This window comes from Trichosurus vulpecula, chromosome 3 (assembly GCF_011100635.1).
Source record: "Trichosurus vulpecula isolate mTriVul1 chromosome 3, mTriVul1.pri, whole genome shotgun sequence".
NCBI lineage: Eukaryota > Metazoa > Chordata > Mammalia > Diprotodontia > Phalangeridae > Trichosurus > Trichosurus vulpecula.
In genome coordinates, this window is record NC_050575.1 from 434,406,926 (window position 1) to 434,425,450 (window position 18,525).

The window sequence follows — 18,525 nt, forward strand, 5'->3', positions numbered from 1 at the left end:
CCAGAGAAATCCCCCAAGGCATCGAACTAAGGCTGATATAGGGCTTCCCTTACCCAGAAAGTTAGGAGGACGCCGGAGTCTGATGCCTACTGGTTCCCATATCAGCAACCCTCAGGGGTCATTGTCCCCACTTAGAAAATGAGGAAAAGGAGGTTCAAGACAAATTAAATAACCAAGGTCACACAGAGCAGAGGGAAGATTAGAAGCCGGGATTCTCCTGACTCCAAATGCAGGTTCCCTCTCCCAGCCTGATTTTTCCTTAAGAGTAGAACCACACAGTCTGGTACTTAACCACATCCTGCCAGGTCAGTCTCTCTAAGGTGCCTCCTGGAATCAGAGTTCAGCTGAGACCGGGCATACAGGAGGTGCACTGAAAGTACACTGAAAGCAATGTCTCCATTTTTCCTGGCTGTATGCTCCCCTCATCAATGCAGATCACAAACCTTGTACACCTTAGGAGGTCATCACCAGCATTCTTTGGCAACTTAGAATAAACTGAGGTCCAGAGAAATTAAGTCACTGGCCCAGGATCAAAAGTCCATAAGCAGATGAGGCATGACTGAAACCTGGGTCTTCCTGTGTCCAGGTCCAGCGCTCTGTTGACTGCCCTAAAGTTGCCTCTTACCTTGGCACCACAGGAGGCTTTGGGGGAGTGGAGTCAGGCTGCCTCCCAGCTCAGATTCCCTACGCCTTCTATCCCTTTAGTCTTTTCAGACTTGGCTAGACTGGTCCTCAGATAAGCAAGATAAAAAGCAGTGCTCTGCACACAGTGGGTGTTTGACAAATGACTTCAATGTCTAGCATAGTAAGACCTGCCATAGCTTGTCCTCCTCTGGCAGAGCCTTCGAGAACTCAGGGAACCCTCCACAACAGGACATCAAGGCAAGAGACTAATAAAAAACAAGCGGGCTGGACCATTCCCAGGCTACAATAGACCAGCCTCCCCAAATTCCTTGGTGAGTCTGTTCTTTGTAACTCTGAATTCATTTTTTAATAGGAACAGGGTGGTTTGACAAGGCCCCAGGTCAGCTCTAAAGCCTGTTTCATTTACCTCTCTCCTGGGCTGCTGCAGTAGCCTCCCAAGATCACCCTGACTCCAGTCTTTCCTCTCTCCAATCCATTCTCTAGAGTAACACAGAAGCCAAGACAGCCTTGATGAACACACAGGTATGATCATCAGAGCATAGATTTAAAGGTGGCCTTCCAGGCAATCTATTACAACCCTCTATTTCAAATGGGAAAACCGAGTCCAGTAGAGAACAATGACTTGCCCAAGGTGAGCCAAGTAGAAGGCTGCAGTGGCTTCCAAACCAGGTCTTCCAACTCGAAATCCAGCACACTTTTCACTGCATGTTACTCCCCTGCTCAAAAGTTTTCTACAGCTCCCTATCACCTCTAGGATAAAATACAAATTGTTCAGTCTCATGCTCAGACTTGCACAGTCTGGTTTTCACCCTTTATTTCACATGACTCCCTCTCATGCCCTCTCTGGATCTTCCTCCTTCTTTTATTTGGTAAGTCCTCCCTCATGCCTGGAATACACTGCTTCCTCCTTTCTTCCTTTCATAGTCTTTTCTTTTTTCCAAACTAAGCTCAGGGGACACCACCTCTTAAAGTCTTCTGATGCCCCCTTGCCCCTTGTCGGTGCTTTCTCCCTCTGACACTTACTAACCATGTGACCTTGAAATGGTCACTTCACCACCTCTATGGGCCTCAGTTTCTTCATCTGTAAGATGGTTTGAACTAGATCATCTCTGAGGTTCTTTCTGGACCAGTGATCCTCGAGTTCCTTTGTAATGCTCCGTCCTCCAGTAGAATTAAGTCCCTTATGGACAGGGACAGACCAACAGGGAGGCCTGGATATGCCAACAGTATGAAGGTAGACTTATCTAGCCAAACTCTCTAACTTTTTTAAATGAAAGTGGAAACTTAGTATTAGTAATAATAATAGCTGACATGTATGTAACATGTTAAGGTTTACAAAAGCTCTACCAGTGTTATTTCATTTGATCCTCACAAAAGCTCTGTGAGATTGTGGTTATTACCTTCATTTTACAGAAGAGGAAACTGAGACCAAGAAATGTAAAGTGGCTTGCCCATGATCACACCCTTCCTTTGACAAAGGAAGGATGTGAACTCAGGTCTTCCTGAATTAATTTTAACTGGGCTCAAAGAGATCAAGAGACTGGCCCAAGGTCACACAGTCCTCAGATTCCAGAACCAGTGACCATTCCATTGTCCCACACTGCCTCCTAATAGTGGGGAAGGTGGTCGGATTCACTTGTGGCATACACCGGTCAGTATCTGTCTCTGGTTGTGAGGAAGCTTCAGAAGTCTGGACAACCACACAGGCAGAAAGGTAATTCCAGGGCTCTTAGCAGCCCTCTATTTCAAGCCATACCAGAACAAGAACTCTCATTATCATGGAGGTAAAACTAGGCATCTTGTGGCTGCTTGAATACCTCCACTGGGGGGGAAGCCGTGAAATCTCACAGCACCACCATCAGAGGACAGCTCCCCCTATATTCCAGAGCTCCCAGACCACAGATGGTAAGGGGGTCAAACAACGGATCAAAAGGAGACTACAGGGGTCTCTTTGCTAGCACTTAGGAAGGACTCTGTTGCTTTGCCCATACTCAGATCCAAGTCACAGTCCCGGTTGTCAGTCCCAGAGCTAGAAGGAGCACTAGCTTAGCAGAGTTTGCAGCCACAGTGGAGGGGGAACCCTCATCACAGTTCCAGGGCAGAAAAGAGTGCTTGTAATTGCTCACAGACTAGAGCACAGGCCAGGAGAGGAGTAAACACCACTCCTTAGATCATACCACCTTGGAAGAACTGAAAACTTACAGGTCCCTAGAAATATCTCTGAAAACAGCTGCAAAAAAAAACCCCAGAAGCTTGGGACAGTGTGCCCTCCATGCTGGAAGCTGAGCCCTACTTTAACAAAGAGCTAAAAGTCAACTGAAAGGCTAGGAAAATAAGCAAACAAGAGAAAAAAATTCTTACCATACAAAGTTACTGTGGTGACAAGGAAGATCAAAACACACATTCAGAAGAAGATAACAAAGTCAAAGCTCCTATATCCAAAGCCTCCAAGAAAAAATATGAACTGGTCTCAGGCCATGGAAGAGCTCAAAAAGGATTTTGAAAATCAAGTAAGAGAAGTTGAAGAAAATTGGGAACAGAAATGAGAATGATGCAAGAAAATCATGAAAAACAAGTCAATAGCTTGGTAAAGGAGACCAAAAAAAGTACTAAAGAAAATAACACCTTAAAAAGCAGACTATGCCAAATGCTAAAAGAGGTTCAAAAAGCCAATGAGGAGAAGACTGCCTTAAAAGCAGAATTGGCCAAATGGGAAAAAAGGTACAAAACTTCACTGAAGAAAATAATTCCTTAAAAATTAGACAAATGGACAAAAATGAACAAATGGAGCTGGTGACTTTATGAGAAATCAAGAAAAAACAAAACCAAAAAGAATGAAAGAATGAAAAAACAGAAGACAATGTGAAATATTTCATTGGAAAAAACAACTGACCTGGAAAATAGATCCAGGAAAAATCATTTAAAAATTATTGGACTACCTGAAAGCTATGACCAAAAAAAAGAGCCTAGACATAATCTTTCAAGAAATTATCAAGGAAAACTTCTCTGATTGTCTAGAACCAAAGGATAAAATAGAAATTGAAAGAATCCACTGATCACTTCCTGAAAGAGATCCCAAAATGAAAACTCCCAGAAATATTATAGCCAACTTCCAGAGCTCCCAGGTCAAGAAGGAAGTATTGCAAGCAACCAGAAAGAAACAATTCAAGTATCATGGAGCCATGTTCAGGATAACACAAGATTTAGCAGCTTCTACGTAAAAGGATTGGAGGGCTTGGAATATGATGTTCTGGAGGGCAAAGGAGCTAGGATTACAACCAAGAATCACCTACCCAGCAAAACTGAGTATAATCCTTCAGGGGGAAAATGGATATTCAATGAAATAGAGGACTTACAAGCATTCTTGATGAAAATACCAGAGCTGAACAGAAAATTTGACTTTCAAATACAAGACTCAAGACAAGCATAAAAAGGTAACCAGGAAAGGGAAATCATAGGGGACATAATAAGGTTAAACTGTTTACATTCCTACATGGGAAGATTATATTTGTAACTCATAAGACCTCATTATTAAGGTAGTTAGAGGGCACAGATATGAGTTGAATATGAAGGGATGATATTCAAAAAGTAAAATTAAAGGGTGAGAGAGGAGTGTACTAGGAGAAAGGGAAAGGTAGAATGCAGTAAATTATCTCACATAAAAGAGCCAAGAAAAAGCTTTTACAGTGGAGGGGAAGAGGGAGATGAGGGGGGAAATGAATAAACCTTACTCTCATCAGAATTGGCTCAAACAGGGAATAACATAAACATCCAATTGGGTATAGAAATCTATCCTACTCTACAGGAAAGTAGGATGGGAAGGGGTTAAGAGAAGGGGATAGATAGAAGAGAGGGCAGATTGGGGGAGGGGTAGTCAGAAGCAAAACATTTTTGAGGAGGGACAGGGTGAAAGAAGAGAGAGAATAGAATACATGGGGGGATAGGATGGAGGGAAATACAGTTATCAATATAACTGAAAAAAATTCTGAAGCAAGTTTCTCTGATAAAAGCCTCATTTCTCAAACATATAGAGAACAGAGTCAAATTTATAAAAATAAGAGCCATTTCCCAATTGATAAATGATCAAAAGATATGAACAGTTTTCAGATGAAGTAATCAAAGCCATCTATAGCCATATGAAAAAATGTTCTAACTCACTATTGATTGGAGAAAGGCAAATTAAAACAATTCTGAGGTACTACCTCATATCTATTAGATTGGCTAATAGGACAGAAAAGGAAAACGACAAATGTTGGAGGGAATGTGGGAAAAAATGAGACATTGATTCACTGTAGGTGTTCTGAACTGATTCAAGCATTCTGTAGAGCAATTTGAACTATAGCCAAAGGGCTATAAAACCATGTATACCCTTTAACCTAGCAATACCATTTTATCTCTCAAGGGAGATAAAAACAGAAAGGAAAATTGACCTACATATGCAAAAATATTTATGGCAGCTCTTTTGAGGGGATGCCCAGCAATTAAGGAATGGCTGAACAAATTGCAATATGTGATTATGATGGAATACTGTTGTGCCATGGGAAATTATGAGCAGGATGCTCTCAGAAAGACTTACATGATGCAAAGTAAAGTGTACTGTGTACAAAGCATCAGCAATATTGTAAGATGATCAGCCATGAATGACCTGGCTATTCTCAGCAATACAATGATCCAAGGCAACTCTGAAGGACTCATGATGGAAAATGCTATCTATCCCCAGAAAAAGAGCTGTGGAGTCTGAATGAGGATCGAAGCAAACTATTTTCTCTCTCTTTTTTGTTTGTTTTGTTTTGTTTCTTCTTTATTATGGTACCTCCCACTGGTTCTAATTCTTCTTTAAAACATAACTAATATGGAAAAAAAAATGCCATCCAGTCCCAGAGAAAGAATTGATGGTATCTGAATACAGATTAAAGCATACTTTTTATTTTTCTTGAGGATTTTTTTTGGTCTAGGTTTTCTTTTCACAACATGACTGATATGGAAATATTTTGTGTGAATTCATATGTATAATCTATATCAAATTGCTTGCCTTCTCAATGGGAGGGGGGAGAGGGAGGAAGGGAGAGAATTTGGAACTCAAAGTTTTAAAAATGAATGTTAAAATTGTTTTTTACATGTAACTGGGGGAAATAAGATGCTAAGTAATCAATTAGAAATGAAGATCACACAGAGAGCCATAGGGAACCAGTGGTGGGTGGGAACTGTACACATCATAGAACCAATGATGATAAATACAGAAAGGCCTGGAAAAACTTATATGAACTGATTCAAGATGAAAGAACAAAGCAATGTTGACAATGATTACAACTCTGTAAAAGGAAAGAACTACAAAACAATTGAAACTGAATGGGATGAAATTATAATAACCAAGCTTGGTCCCAAAGAAGGGATAGGAGGGGACACCTCTCCCACTTCTTTTGCAGAGGTCAGGGAGTACGGCTGTGGAAGGATACATTTAATGTCAGATTTTTTTTATGTTTCTTTCTTTTCTGAACTTACTCTTTTTTTAATTCTTTATTATAAGTGATGGCTCCCTGAAAATAGATGGGAGTGGGAGGTGGGAACAATAACAGAAAGAAATGCGGGTCTTGTAAAAACAAAATCTATCAATAAAATTTATTTTAAAACTACATATACATGCATACATGTGTTTATATAATACGATTGAGATGTATGTGTATGTGTATGTATGTATATGTAAATATGAATGCCAATGAGGAACTTTGAAGAACAGGAATAAAATAAGTTATCATGGAGTTATGTGACAGGAAGAGAAGATGGACTTGTCATGTGCCAGAAAAAAGAGGGGATAATAGTAGTTTTAGCTATACATCGCCTACTACGTGCCGGGCAGCGTGCTAAGCATTGGTTATCTCATTTGATGCCCACAGCAATCCTGGGAGGTATTATTATTCCTACTTTACAGATGGAAAAACTGAGGCAGTCAAAGGTTAACTGACTTTCCCAAGTTCACACAGCTACTAACCGAGGTCCAGTTAGAATCAAGTCATTCCCGCCCTGACTCCAGGTCCATTGCGCCCCCTGCTGCCCCAATGACAGACAGCCAGTGTTCCACATCTGTTGTCGCTGAGTCGTTTCAGTCACGTCTGATCCTTCGTAATGCTATTTGGGGTTTTCTTGGCAAAAGTACTGGAGTGATTTGCTGTTGCTTTCTCCAGATTATTTGGCAGTTGAGGAAACTGAGGAAAACAAAATTAAGTGACTTGCCCAGGGTCACACTACTAGTATCAGAGGCCAGAGTGGAACTCATGAAGATGAGTCTTCTTGTCATCAGGCCCAGTGCTCTAACCACTGTGCTACCTGGCTGCCCCCTAGTGTTCGTCCTTTCTCAAAGAGGACCATGACATCAGGAAGGTGATGCCATGACTTGCAAGTGAATTGGATTTAAGTGAGGCAGGGCTGTGCAAAGTCACCAGCCTCACTTTCCCCTCTGAGCCTTCTGGGTCCAGTGGCAATATATAGATCAGGACAACTGGCAATGTCCCAAATGTAGTGGGAGACCTTGACCTTTTTAGGTTATGGTCTTTCACAGGTCTCAGTTTTTCTGAGGCAACACCCATTCAGTGGTTAAGGCTAGGTTAAAAATGAGCCAAAGAATGGCCTCTTTTACTTAGTCCAAAAATTTTTAAAAAATCAATCTGCAAGGGGAAGACCCTCAGGGTTTCTGGCCAAAGCAGAAACAATGGCTCTAAGTAGCACTCCTTTTGAGCCTTCAAGGCCCAAACAGTGACCCAGTGAGGCTTGGGTTGGGACCTTAATAAACGGAAGTTTATTGAAAGAGGAAGAAGGGAAAGTAATACGCCTTTATATAGCTGCTCCTGGGTGCCAAGCACGGTGCTGAACGCTTTACAAACATTTTGATTGATTGAGTATTTGAGCGGTCACTGTACACATTTGAATAATCACAAAGTTAACGCCAAGTGTTTCAGGGAATGACATTTTCTAGCATTAAAAATATGTATATCCACAAATTAATATTAAAAAGTGGCCTTTGCTATGCCCATTGCATTCCAGGGGGCTGCTCTGCTTGCCTTCCGTAGCTGGTCCCAGCTCCCTGCATAGGATCTCTGGTCCCTGGGCAGTTGGCAGGTCAACAGGTAGGAAGGAAGAATAAAAGAGCACTTTCCATTCTGCTGCCACACCCACCTAGTGTCTTCTGACCAGATTTGCTTTCCTTCTGTCTCAGAGGAAAGTACCGGGCATAGTTAACCACAAGAGAGAGATAGGGAGCCAAAAGAATCCACCCGCAGCCTTTGCTTGCTTTTCCCCTTAGATCCTGAAGGAAAGAGAACTGAGATTGGTATTCCATGGATTTTGCAGGCAGAGGTGGACGAAAGTAGAAGTCAGGTTCCCACTGAAAGGGAGCTGGGGGGTAGAGGATAGCGCTTAGTCTGAGAACAGCTTCTACAAGGAATTTCCCCTAGTCCTACACTTCCTAGTTTCCAAATTATTTTGTGTATAATTTGTATGTCTCTGCTGTTTCCTTCCAACAGACTCTAAGTTCCTTGGATGCAGCCACTATTTCAGATTTATTCCATCCCTAGCAACCAGCACATAGTAGGCACTTTAATAAAAGCTTGTTGGATTGAATTGAATAGTGTTAGAGGTGAAATTTGAACCCATGTCTTCTTGCCTCCGAGACCAGTCCCTTATCCGCAACACCAGAGATTCTCTACCTTTTTTGTGTCCTGATCCCCATGGACAGTCTGGGGAAGAAGCCTGCAGATGTCCTTGTAGAATCATGTTTTTAAATGCATAAAATAAAACGTACAAGATGACAAAGGAAACCAACGATTTTGAAATAAAGATGTGATTTTCCCTATCCAAGTTAACAACCCAGCTCAAACCTCTCCATGCACCATTTGGAGTCCACTGAGGCCAGGTTAAGAAACCCTGCCTTATACCACCCTGCCTATTTTGGGAAATACGGAAAGTGCCTGGGGGAGGGGTAGAGCTAGGACTCACCAGCAGAGCTCTCTGACATTTGTCAGGGTAGGGATTCTGGGGACCCTGGACTAGAGCAGGGTGGCCCCTGCTGGTGTTTTTATGTAAAACAGCCAGCAAGGGTCTGACCCCCATGTTTTTTTTTTTTCCTTTCTCTCAACCCAGTTCTACCAGAGTGTGAGGAGATCTCAGTTATCATTTGAGACTGATCTCTCAGAGCCCAGAGCAAGAGCAGAATCTTAAAATAGACAGGGGTGGAGCCAGTCATTCAAGTAAAGCTTTGGGTAGTGGAGTGGGGGTGGGAAATTAGAACCGGTGGGGCCGTTCTAAATCCACTCTTTCCTCTGTGTGAGCAGCTGTAGCCAGTCCTCGCATGAAGACAAGGCATCTGAATGGAAGGACAGCATTCAAGAGAAACTCACTTAGCCAGCTAGCCTTTGAGCAATTCAAATGTTTAAAGTACCATGCTTATTTCATTAACAGGGTATCAACCTGCTGTTTTCATTTTAAATGCCGCTATTTCAGTGTCTCACATGGTGGCTAGTGTTCTTGTATTTCTTGACCCACCTGGGCACACACCCTTGATCTGATCTTCACACACAAGTGTTCCCCTTCCAAGTTCATGAATGCTGAAATTCCTTCAGCCAACAATAACCTTTTATTTGTCTATTTTCCCCTGTGGTTTAGTGTCCATAACTCTGTTCTTGGTCCTCATTACAAACTTCAAACTTGGCCTCAAGGCATCACCCCTCCACTAGCTACAGTCCCCTCCTTTCCTTACTTTGACCCCTTGGTGAAACAGTTTAATTCTGCACTTTCCTCTTCTCTTCAAGCCCTTGTCCCTTTGTTGTCTTTCCCATCATGCTGTGGCAAACTCTAGAACTGGATTACTCCCAGCATGGAGCTCTTTCTGGTCTTAGTACTGCTACTAATTCAGTGTGTGATCACATCTGTCCAAATTTGCCTCCTCTCTGCTCCTCCATCTCTGATCTCTGGGCTCTCACATTGGCTATCCTCATGCCGGGGAGGCTCGCCATTCTCACCTCCACCTCACAGAGTCCCTCTCTTCCTTCAAGCTGCAGTTCACAACCTTCTCTATGAAGCCTTTCCTCATTCCCCCTATGGCCAGTGTCCTCCCTCCCCATCCACCTTGCATTAACTTTGTATTTATTCTGCATAAACCTCTAAATGCACAGTCTCCTCCAAGAGAACGTACTCTCCTTGAGGGCAGGGACTTTCATTTTTGTCTTTCTTTTCCCAACATTTACCCCAGTGCCTGGCACACAGTAGGTATTTAATTAATCAATGCTTGATTGATTGATCTCTTAAGAGCCACTCTCCCCCCTCCATTCTCAGTTCTCATATCTGCTCCCAGCTGTCTGAACCTTAATTTCTAATCTCAATCTCTCCAACACCAAATCGAAGCCGTTTTCTTAGCAGACAAAATTTCAGCAGACCCGGCTCCAGGAGAAGCAATGAGGTTAGTAGTACTGCCCTCGTCCCTGCCTGTTATGTTCTCTCCCCCCAAGCTGAACCCCCTTCTGCGTCACCCACATTTAGGTACCCGGTACTCTCTTGTTAGTCACCAACTTCCTAAGGCAGCCCAACTAAAACTCGGCACTTCTCTATTGTCCCGCACTCGGTAATAATTATAACGACAATAATTTACATTTATATACTGGGATTATAGAATTAGAACCGGAAGGAACCTCAAAATTCATCTAGTCAAATCCCCCATTTTGTTGCTGTTCAGTAGTTTCAGTCGCATCTGACTCTTTGCGACCCCACTTGGGGTTTTCTTGGCAAAGGTACTGGAGTTGCTTGCCATTTCTCCAACTTATACGACAGATGAGGAAACCAAGGCAAACAGGGTTAAGCGACTTGCCCAGGGTCGCACAGCTTATAAGCGTCTGAGGACGGTGGCAGAGCCAGGATTCGACCCCGCCGCTTCGTGGATACGAGTTTCGTAGAACGTAAATGCTTAGGGGATCTTAGACCTCAGAGATCATCACGTTCACCCCCGACATTTTCTGGATGCGGAAACGGAAGCCCAGGATGGAGAAGTGACTCACTGGGAGTGATTAACACAGCTGTGACAGTAACAGGGTCTTCGGATTCCAAATCCAGTTGTCTTTCTTCCATGCAGATCATGTTGCAAATCTCACAAAAACCCTGTGAGGCAGCTAGTAAGGTATCAATAAGGTATCAATAGCCCCATTTTAGAGATGAGGAAAATGATTCTCAGAGACTGCTTCTCTCTACTGGCGCCACTATTACCTTTGCTCAGATACTCATCAACTCCTAGTTTCTGTTCTGGCCAGAAACACAGAGGGTCTTCCCCTCCCAATTTGATCTCCTTTTTGAGTAGGAAAGGAGGCCATCTTTTGCCTCATTTCTTACCTAGCCTTAAATCATTGAACGGGTGTTGCCTCAGACAAACCGAGACCCGGGAAAGACCTTGGTTTAAAAAGGTCTCCCACTGCATCTGGGGTCATCTCCAGTCATCTCGATGTGTATCTTGCCACTGGATTCAAATGAACCTGGAGGAGAGCGTGAGGCTAGAGACTTTGCACGGCCCTGTCTCACTTAAATCCAATTCACTTACAAGTCGAGATATCCCCCTCCTGATGTCATTGGCCCTTTTGGAGAACAAAGGACAAACAAGAACAACATTACTCCTCATTTAGACTATTCTAACAGCCCCTTACTTGGTCTCCCAATCTTGAGTCTCCCCACCCTCCCCGTCAGTCCGTTCTCCACAATACATCCAAAAATGCTTTCCTTACATTTGCATCTAACCATCTCACTGCCCTATTCAGCAAACTGCAATGGCTTCTTATTGCTTCTAGAAATAAACAGAAATTCCTTTGTTTAGCTTCTATACAACCTGGCCCCAACCTATCCTTCCAGCCTCATTGCACAACACTGTGATCCAGCCAAGCTGGACTTCTCTCGGTTCCTCTCTATTCTCCCATCTCCATGCCTCCCTCTAGAAACCTTCTCTTCCTTCAAGATACAGCTCAAGGACCACCTTATTCACCATGAATCCTTTCTTGTTTCCTCTCACCTGTTAGTGGTCACTCTCAAACCACCCTACTTTTAACTTCGTTGTCGTTCATTCATTGTCCAACTCTTGGTGACCCTATTTGGGGTTTTCTTGGCAGAGAGACTGGAGTGGTTTGCCATTTTCTTCTCCAGCTCATTTTACAGATGAGGCAACTGAGGCAAACAGGGTGAAGTGACTTGCCCAGGGTCATACAGCTAGTGTCTGAGGCCAGATGTGAACTCAGGGAGATGAGTCTTCTTGACTCTAGCCACTGCACCCCCTAACTTCCCTATTCTCTATATATTTACTCTATATTACTTAAATATGTAATTGTCTTCTCTACTGGAATGTGAACTCTTTGCTAAGGGGGATTATTTCATTCGTTGGCTTTGTATTCCCATGCATCCTTTGAACATAGTAAGTAGTTATTAAATATTTGTTTTTGATGATAACACAAACAAAACAGATGCAAGGTAACCACAGGTAGGACCACAAAATGCAGAAGTAAGAGAGAGAGTGTGTTCCAAGATGTAGCCCCTGAACTCAAAGAGTTTACTTTCTATGGGGAGATATATGTACACAAACAAATAATGCAACTTACACACACACACACACACACACACACACACACACACACACGGGGGGGGGGGGGGGCAGGAAGTGGGGGGAGATGCACTAACAAGGTGAGCATTTGGCAAGGCCACTACAAGCGAGCACCTGAGATGTCTTTTGAAGGGTTCTTGAAAAGTAGAAGGTGAAGACTGAAGTCGTTCCAGGCGTGGGAGACAGTCTGTTCACAAAAGTGAGAGGGACTGTCATGTACCAGGAACAGTGAGTTGGCCAATTTAACTGAGCCTTTGAGTGGGGGTGGAGAGGGAAGGACTGTAATATGAGATCCCACTGGAAAGATGGGTCCGAGTTAGATCTTTGAAGGGCTTTCAAAGCCAAACAGAGGAGTTTATATTTGATCCTGGAAGGGTTCAAGAGACCTACTGGAATTTGTTAGGGCAGTGGGAGAGGTGACGCGGCCACACCCACAATCTGTGAAAGTCACTGTGGCAACTGAGCTGGAAGGTGGATTGGAGTCTGGGGAGAGATGAGGCTGGGACATCAATTAGCAGGTCTTTGAGAGTTGATGAAGGCCTGACTGAGTAAAGTGAAGGGCATGTGTATCAGAGATGTGGCATTGTACAAGATGTAAGGGACGAGGGATAGGAACGAGTGAATCTAAGAGAATCAATTTTCCCTTGCCTGAATTAAGGATCAAAAAAGGATTTGTTCACAGCTCAGAGGCCAGGAGATGGGGAGGGAGAGGGGAGTCAGAAGGCATTGAGGGGTTGGGGAGGCATGGAGGAGGGGCAAGCTAGATCCCTGGACTAATCTGGTAAGGACCTAGGTCAAGGAGAAAGAGACCCTACCAGACAGATTGTGAATTCCAATGGAATCCAGGGAAGGGAAAAAAAAGCATGAGTTAGTTAGGGAGGGCTTGCTAGAAAATGTTATCCATTGACCAAAGTTTCTCTAGGGCCAAAGCCTTCTGTATAATTATTCACCAGCCTGGCCTCTAGAGAAAGGGAAGCCAGCATTGTCTTGGAATCCCAAAATTGGTAATGGATCTAGCTCCATAATGCTGGAGGTGAAATGTGATCAGACTTCAGATCTTGGAGGGGGACAACACAGACAGCTGAAAGAGAGGCCAAGTTCATGCACAGGATGAGACCACAATGATCTGCATTTAGCTATGGCCTTCAGTTGAATGAATCTGAGAGTTTTTAGTCCCCTGCTAAATTGGGAGAGGGACACTCTAAACAAGGAAAGGCAGTGTAGTTCAGTAAATAGAGTACTAGGCTTGGCATCAGAAAGATCTGAGTTCAAATCCCACATCAGACACACACTAGCTGTGTGACCCTGAGTGAGTCATTTAAACCCTCTGAGCCTGTTTCCACTCAGCTCCTTCCCAGTTCTAAGTCTGTGATACAATGCTATGAAGAGATGATTCCTAGATTCAGGAAGCTGCCAGTCTAGGGGACAGTCATGATCTCCACTCTCTGCCAGCCATCATTTCACTGGGGAAGATAACGGTTGGAAAGACCTGGATGAATGGACAGAGTAAAGAAAGAAGGAGCAGGAGAATATGTCCCCTCCCTGCATTGTTGTCAATGAAGACCTCTCTCTCTCTCTCTCTCTCTCTCTCTCTCTCTATCTATCTATCTATCTATCTATCTCTCCCTGAGACCCACACAGGAGATGGAGGGCAGGGAGGGGCCAGAAGGAAGAGGAAATGTGTGGAGCTCACCCAGGCTGAGATGCAGTCCAGGGAAGAAGACAACCATGATGAAACCATGAGACAGGAGAGCAAAGGGTGAAAAATACCTCCCCTCTCCCCAGTGCCTGAGTTAAGGCTCCCGGAGCAAATCAGAACTGATGGGTACAGGTAGCTCTCTCTTTCCTCTAGGTGGGACTGGTTGGAGCTGGAGTGGGGGAATAGGAGGGATGGGGGGAAGGGGGGGAAGGGGGTAATGATTTCCAGCATCCTATTCTCCCAGGGTCAATGACTTCTCTCTTCCCCTCCCATGCAGAAGGGAAATTCCTAGCATTATCTTTTCCACTCTTCCACTGGCTTCCTCCCCTCCTCCCCAGGACACATCTGGAGACCCCTGAGACCTTGGCAAAGTCAGTTTCCTAAGAGAGGCATGATTCTATAGAGATCAGGTGCACTGGAGTGTTAGCTGAAAGAACCCATGTATGTGTGTTTCTGTGTGTCTGAGGCTCGTCTGTCTGTCTCTGTGTCCTCACAAGTATATACATCAGTCTGTGCACAAATACGGCCTAGCCAGCACGCATATAGAGGTGTCTACGGCTGCTTCCACCAGCATGCAACTCATTCACCAAACAGAAGCCACACTCAGCTTCCCACCCTGACTCTACCCTGGTCTGGGTGGATGCCCTGTCTCCCTGGTGCTCTGCTCTCTGGATTGATGGACATAGACTCTTCTGGAAGCCAAAGCCCATGCCAGAAACTCAAAGGCTTTCATGCTTCTATTGTTGTGGTCTGGAAGTACATGTTCCTGGGTAATCTTCAGGTCAATAGAAAATAGAAATCAAGGAGCATAACCTCCCAAGAGTATGGCTGCCTGAATACAGATAAAAGTTTCTCGGGACACATAAATGCGTGCTTTTGATCAAGAATCACAGAATGTTCACGGTAGAAGGTACCTGAGAGAGCACAACCACCTCCACTCCTGATTTTATAAACGAGGCTTGTCCAAGGTCAAACAGCAAATAGCAGGGCCAAGATTCTAACTCAGATTGCTTGATTCCTGATCCTCTGACTATGAACATGGCCGTCCTTTTAAAATTATTTTAGTAGCTTTTCTCTTTAATAATTAAGAAAATGAAAGTGCGCATCTATCTGGGTTTGACTGCTAATGTCCAAAGATTCTGTTGCAGATTCCAGTGTGGTGGGCGTGGCCCTGACTCAGCCCAGGGAGAGAACCAGAGGAGGGGGAGGGGAGAAGAGAGGAATAGAGACCAGGAGAAAGTAGGTTTATGGGGGAGGACCATTGGCATAGGCAGAGCTAGGACCCAACTGACCACTCTGCCCTCAAGGTCTCTCCCAGAATTCTGTTGCTGGACTACTACAATGCAAAATTTCAAACCCAGAGCTCCTGAGGAAGTTGCCAGGCTCAGCCTCTCACTGAAATGCCCTGCTGCCTACTCATCCAAGCTCAGGGATAAGGTTCCCAATGACACAACATTGGCAGGCAGATGGGGAGCATTGCCTTCATGGACGCCCCAATATAATGGAGGAGATGCTCCCCCTACTCTCAGGGAGCCTTGGAACAGTAGGAGAAGCCAGTGCCATTACCTTAACACTGTTCAGGGTTGCAGACCCTGGCTGTGGGGTTGGAGGGGGTCTCAGACCTGGGTCAGCATCCAACAGCCGGGGTCCGGGAACTGGACTGAGTCACTCAGCCTGGCCCAGAGAAGGCAGAAGAGGCAAGAACACCAGGGTGGAACGGAGGTGGGGGATGGGGACTAGTTATAAATAACCATGGTCCCAGGGCAGCGCTGAGGGAGGGAGGCAAGCTGCTGTTGTGGACATCCAAATGGAGGGCCTCATCAGGAAGGATCGATCCTGGAGCATCCCAAGAAAGCGCCTAGCCGCCCTACCCCCACGCCTCGAGTGGCAGAGCAGGATCGTTCCACGTGCCCTGGATGCCCCAGGGTGGCCTGAACTCCCACGGCGTGTCACTAGAACACTCTGCAGCCTTCTCCCGACATTTGTATTCCGGTATGCCGCGCTGCCTTTGCCCTTCTCTGGGCCTCATTCTCCCTTTGTGTATCTTGCTCTGGGTCTCCAGGTTGGCTTTGATCTTTTTCTCGGTCTCTGATGACCTCTTTGAGCCTTTCCTTTTGTGACTCTGGGTATGTCTGTCTGGATTTGTAGTCTGAGGCTCTGCGTCCAGATCCCAACTCTTACGCTTACTACCTGTGTGACCTTACTAGCTGTGTGGCAAATCACTCTTTCTTGGGGAATCTCCGCTTCCCCTCTGAGGTCCCGGTTCTAGGTCTAGGATCTTTGCATGTGCGTCCTCGGAGTTTCTCTCTGTCTGTCTCCCTGTCCCCCTCGCTCTGCCCACTGGCCTCTTACCTTGGAACACCACCGAGCAGTAGGCATCGCTGACGTCGCTGTCACCGGTTCGGGTGTTTTCTGCGTAGAGGATGAACACCCGCAGCATGCTGCCTCCCCTCCCGGCCGCAGGCAGGAGGTGGTGGGAGAGCCCACCCACGCCCCTCGCCTCCCTGCCCGCGCAGTCCCGGGGCGCAGAGGCCCCGCGGATGAAGCTGGCCCCCGGCTGCCTCTCTGGCCCTCCAGGGAAGTCTGCGGCGCCTCCCTCGCTCGGCTCCCGGGAAGTAGCGGACCCGACTCTCAGGCTCCCAGCCCAGCCCTCTCTCCAGCGGGTCCCCACGGACTGGCCGCTCCTTTTAGGGACGTGCTCGGCGCAGTCAGATCTGGGAAGCCTCTCAGGGACGCACTGAGTCAGCAGGGAACAGCTCGGCCCTCGAGTCACTTCCTAGGCTCGGGAGCGTAGGCTGGACCATAATCCAACGCTCGCAGCCGAGTCTCCCCCGGTGACATTGCGTCCTGCACCTGGCCTATGGCTACACCGCGGCCACGCAGGGCGGAGAGTTTAAACCGGTCCTTCTGTCCCCGGGGCAAAGGAGGGTGGCGGGTCCTGGATGCCGAGAGCTAGTGTAAGGTAGAATAACCGATGCTCCCGGCGACAATAATAGACCTGCCAGGGGAGGGAGCTGGATTTGGGCGAGCCAGAGGACCGGGGTTCGAATTGTAGCCCTGGGACTTCCCCTAGTGTGAGAGACAGCGTGGAAGTCAGCTAAGCCCTGCAACAGGGAGAATGAGGGAAACTGCTACAAAGCGCTTTGTGACCCTTAAACGCTACAGAAATACTAGCTATTTGGAGGCAGAGTTCAGATCTCAGCTCTGACGCTCACTCTCTGTGTGACCTTGGGCAAGTCACCAGTGCCGGGAGTTCTCATCTGTAAAAATCGGGGGAGGGAGAAGGCTGGGGGGACTAGGTGACCGCTAAGGTCTCCTATGGAAATGTGACCCAATGATCCTGAGCTGGGGAAGTCCGCGCCCTCTCTAGGCCCTTGGCTTGCTCAGCAGTCAAACCCAATTACTTCTGAAGCCTCTTCCAGTTCTGAACCCCAGGACTGTCGGATCTGTAGAGCTCTTTCTTCAGAACAGCATCATGCAGTGGGCAGTGCAAGGATTCTCGTTTTCTTCCTTGTACAGACGAGGGAACTGAGCTCACCGAAGAGGGACTTATTCAGGGTCACACATTAATCGCTAGCGTTTGTAAAACACTTTAAAGTCTGTGCAGCACTTTACACGTGCTGTCTCATCCGGTCTTCACGACAGCCTAGGGAGGGAGGTGCTCAGTGCATCCTCATTTTACGAAGCCTGTAAACGGCAGAGGCAGGATTGGAACCGGGCCTCCTGACTCCCAGTCCGTCGTTTTTCACTTACCACATCACCTTGGACAAACGGATCAGGACTCAGGACGACCACGGGGCTCCCACTCATAGCCCTGCTTTCTTCCTTTTCCTGGGGTTTCCGATCCTGCCCTATGTCATATGTAGAAGCATGTTACCTCATTTATAATAAAACTGAAAATATTACAAAGTAATTTTGTTCCACAAAGACTTTTCCAGACTCCTAGGGAAAGACGAGTGATAGGGCAGGTTAGGTGACAGGAAAGAATAAGAAAATTTCTTGGGGAAATGTGTAAGGATGGCACCAATTTTTTTAATAAAGAAAAACCTTTGTTTTGTTTATATCATTGTCTTTTCCACATGGAAGTGATTTGGTTATTGATCCATCTAAGGACAGTCTCTTCTTTACCTGCCTACCCAGAGAGATTGCTCTTCTCTGCCATGAAGGATTAAGATATTAACGGATGGGGAAGCCCGTATCTTGGTTTAACTCCAGGAGTGAAGGCAGTGATCCAGGAGGGATGGGCTACTGACTTGGCTTGTTCAGTTCTGGAATGATAATCTGAGCCGTATTTTAAGATATCTTTTCCTTGTTCAGGTCAATCAACCAGCATCTGTTAAGTGCCTACTATGTGCCAGGAATTGTACTAAACACTGAGGATGCAAACAGAGGCAAAAAGACAGTCCCTGCCCTCAACAGTCTAATGGGAGAAATAACATGCAAACAACTTGGTATAAAATATGTTTGTATATGCATAAATATGAATATATAAAATATGTATAAACATCTAAATACAGGTATAAAATATACATTTGTATAAATATGTACAAAATTAGCATGGTAT

At 45.5% G+C, this 18,525-nt stretch overlaps 1 protein-coding gene across 8 annotated transcripts in view; it reads right to left on the minus strand.

Annotated features, from left to right (window-relative positions):
- DYSF (dysferlin) overlaps positions 1-16,721 on the minus strand; it is a gene marked incomplete at its 3' end in the record, with an annotated part of 227,243 nt that extends 210,522 nt beyond the window's left edge. For all 8 annotated transcript variants that reach the window (XM_036749059.1, XM_036749057.1, XM_036749053.1 and 5 more), the window contains 1 exon segment: positions 16,314-16,721. In XM_036749059.1, the coding sequence (XP_036604954.1) occupies positions 16,314-16,401 (88 nt within the window).
- Positions 16,722-18,525: the final 1,804 nt, after the last annotated feature.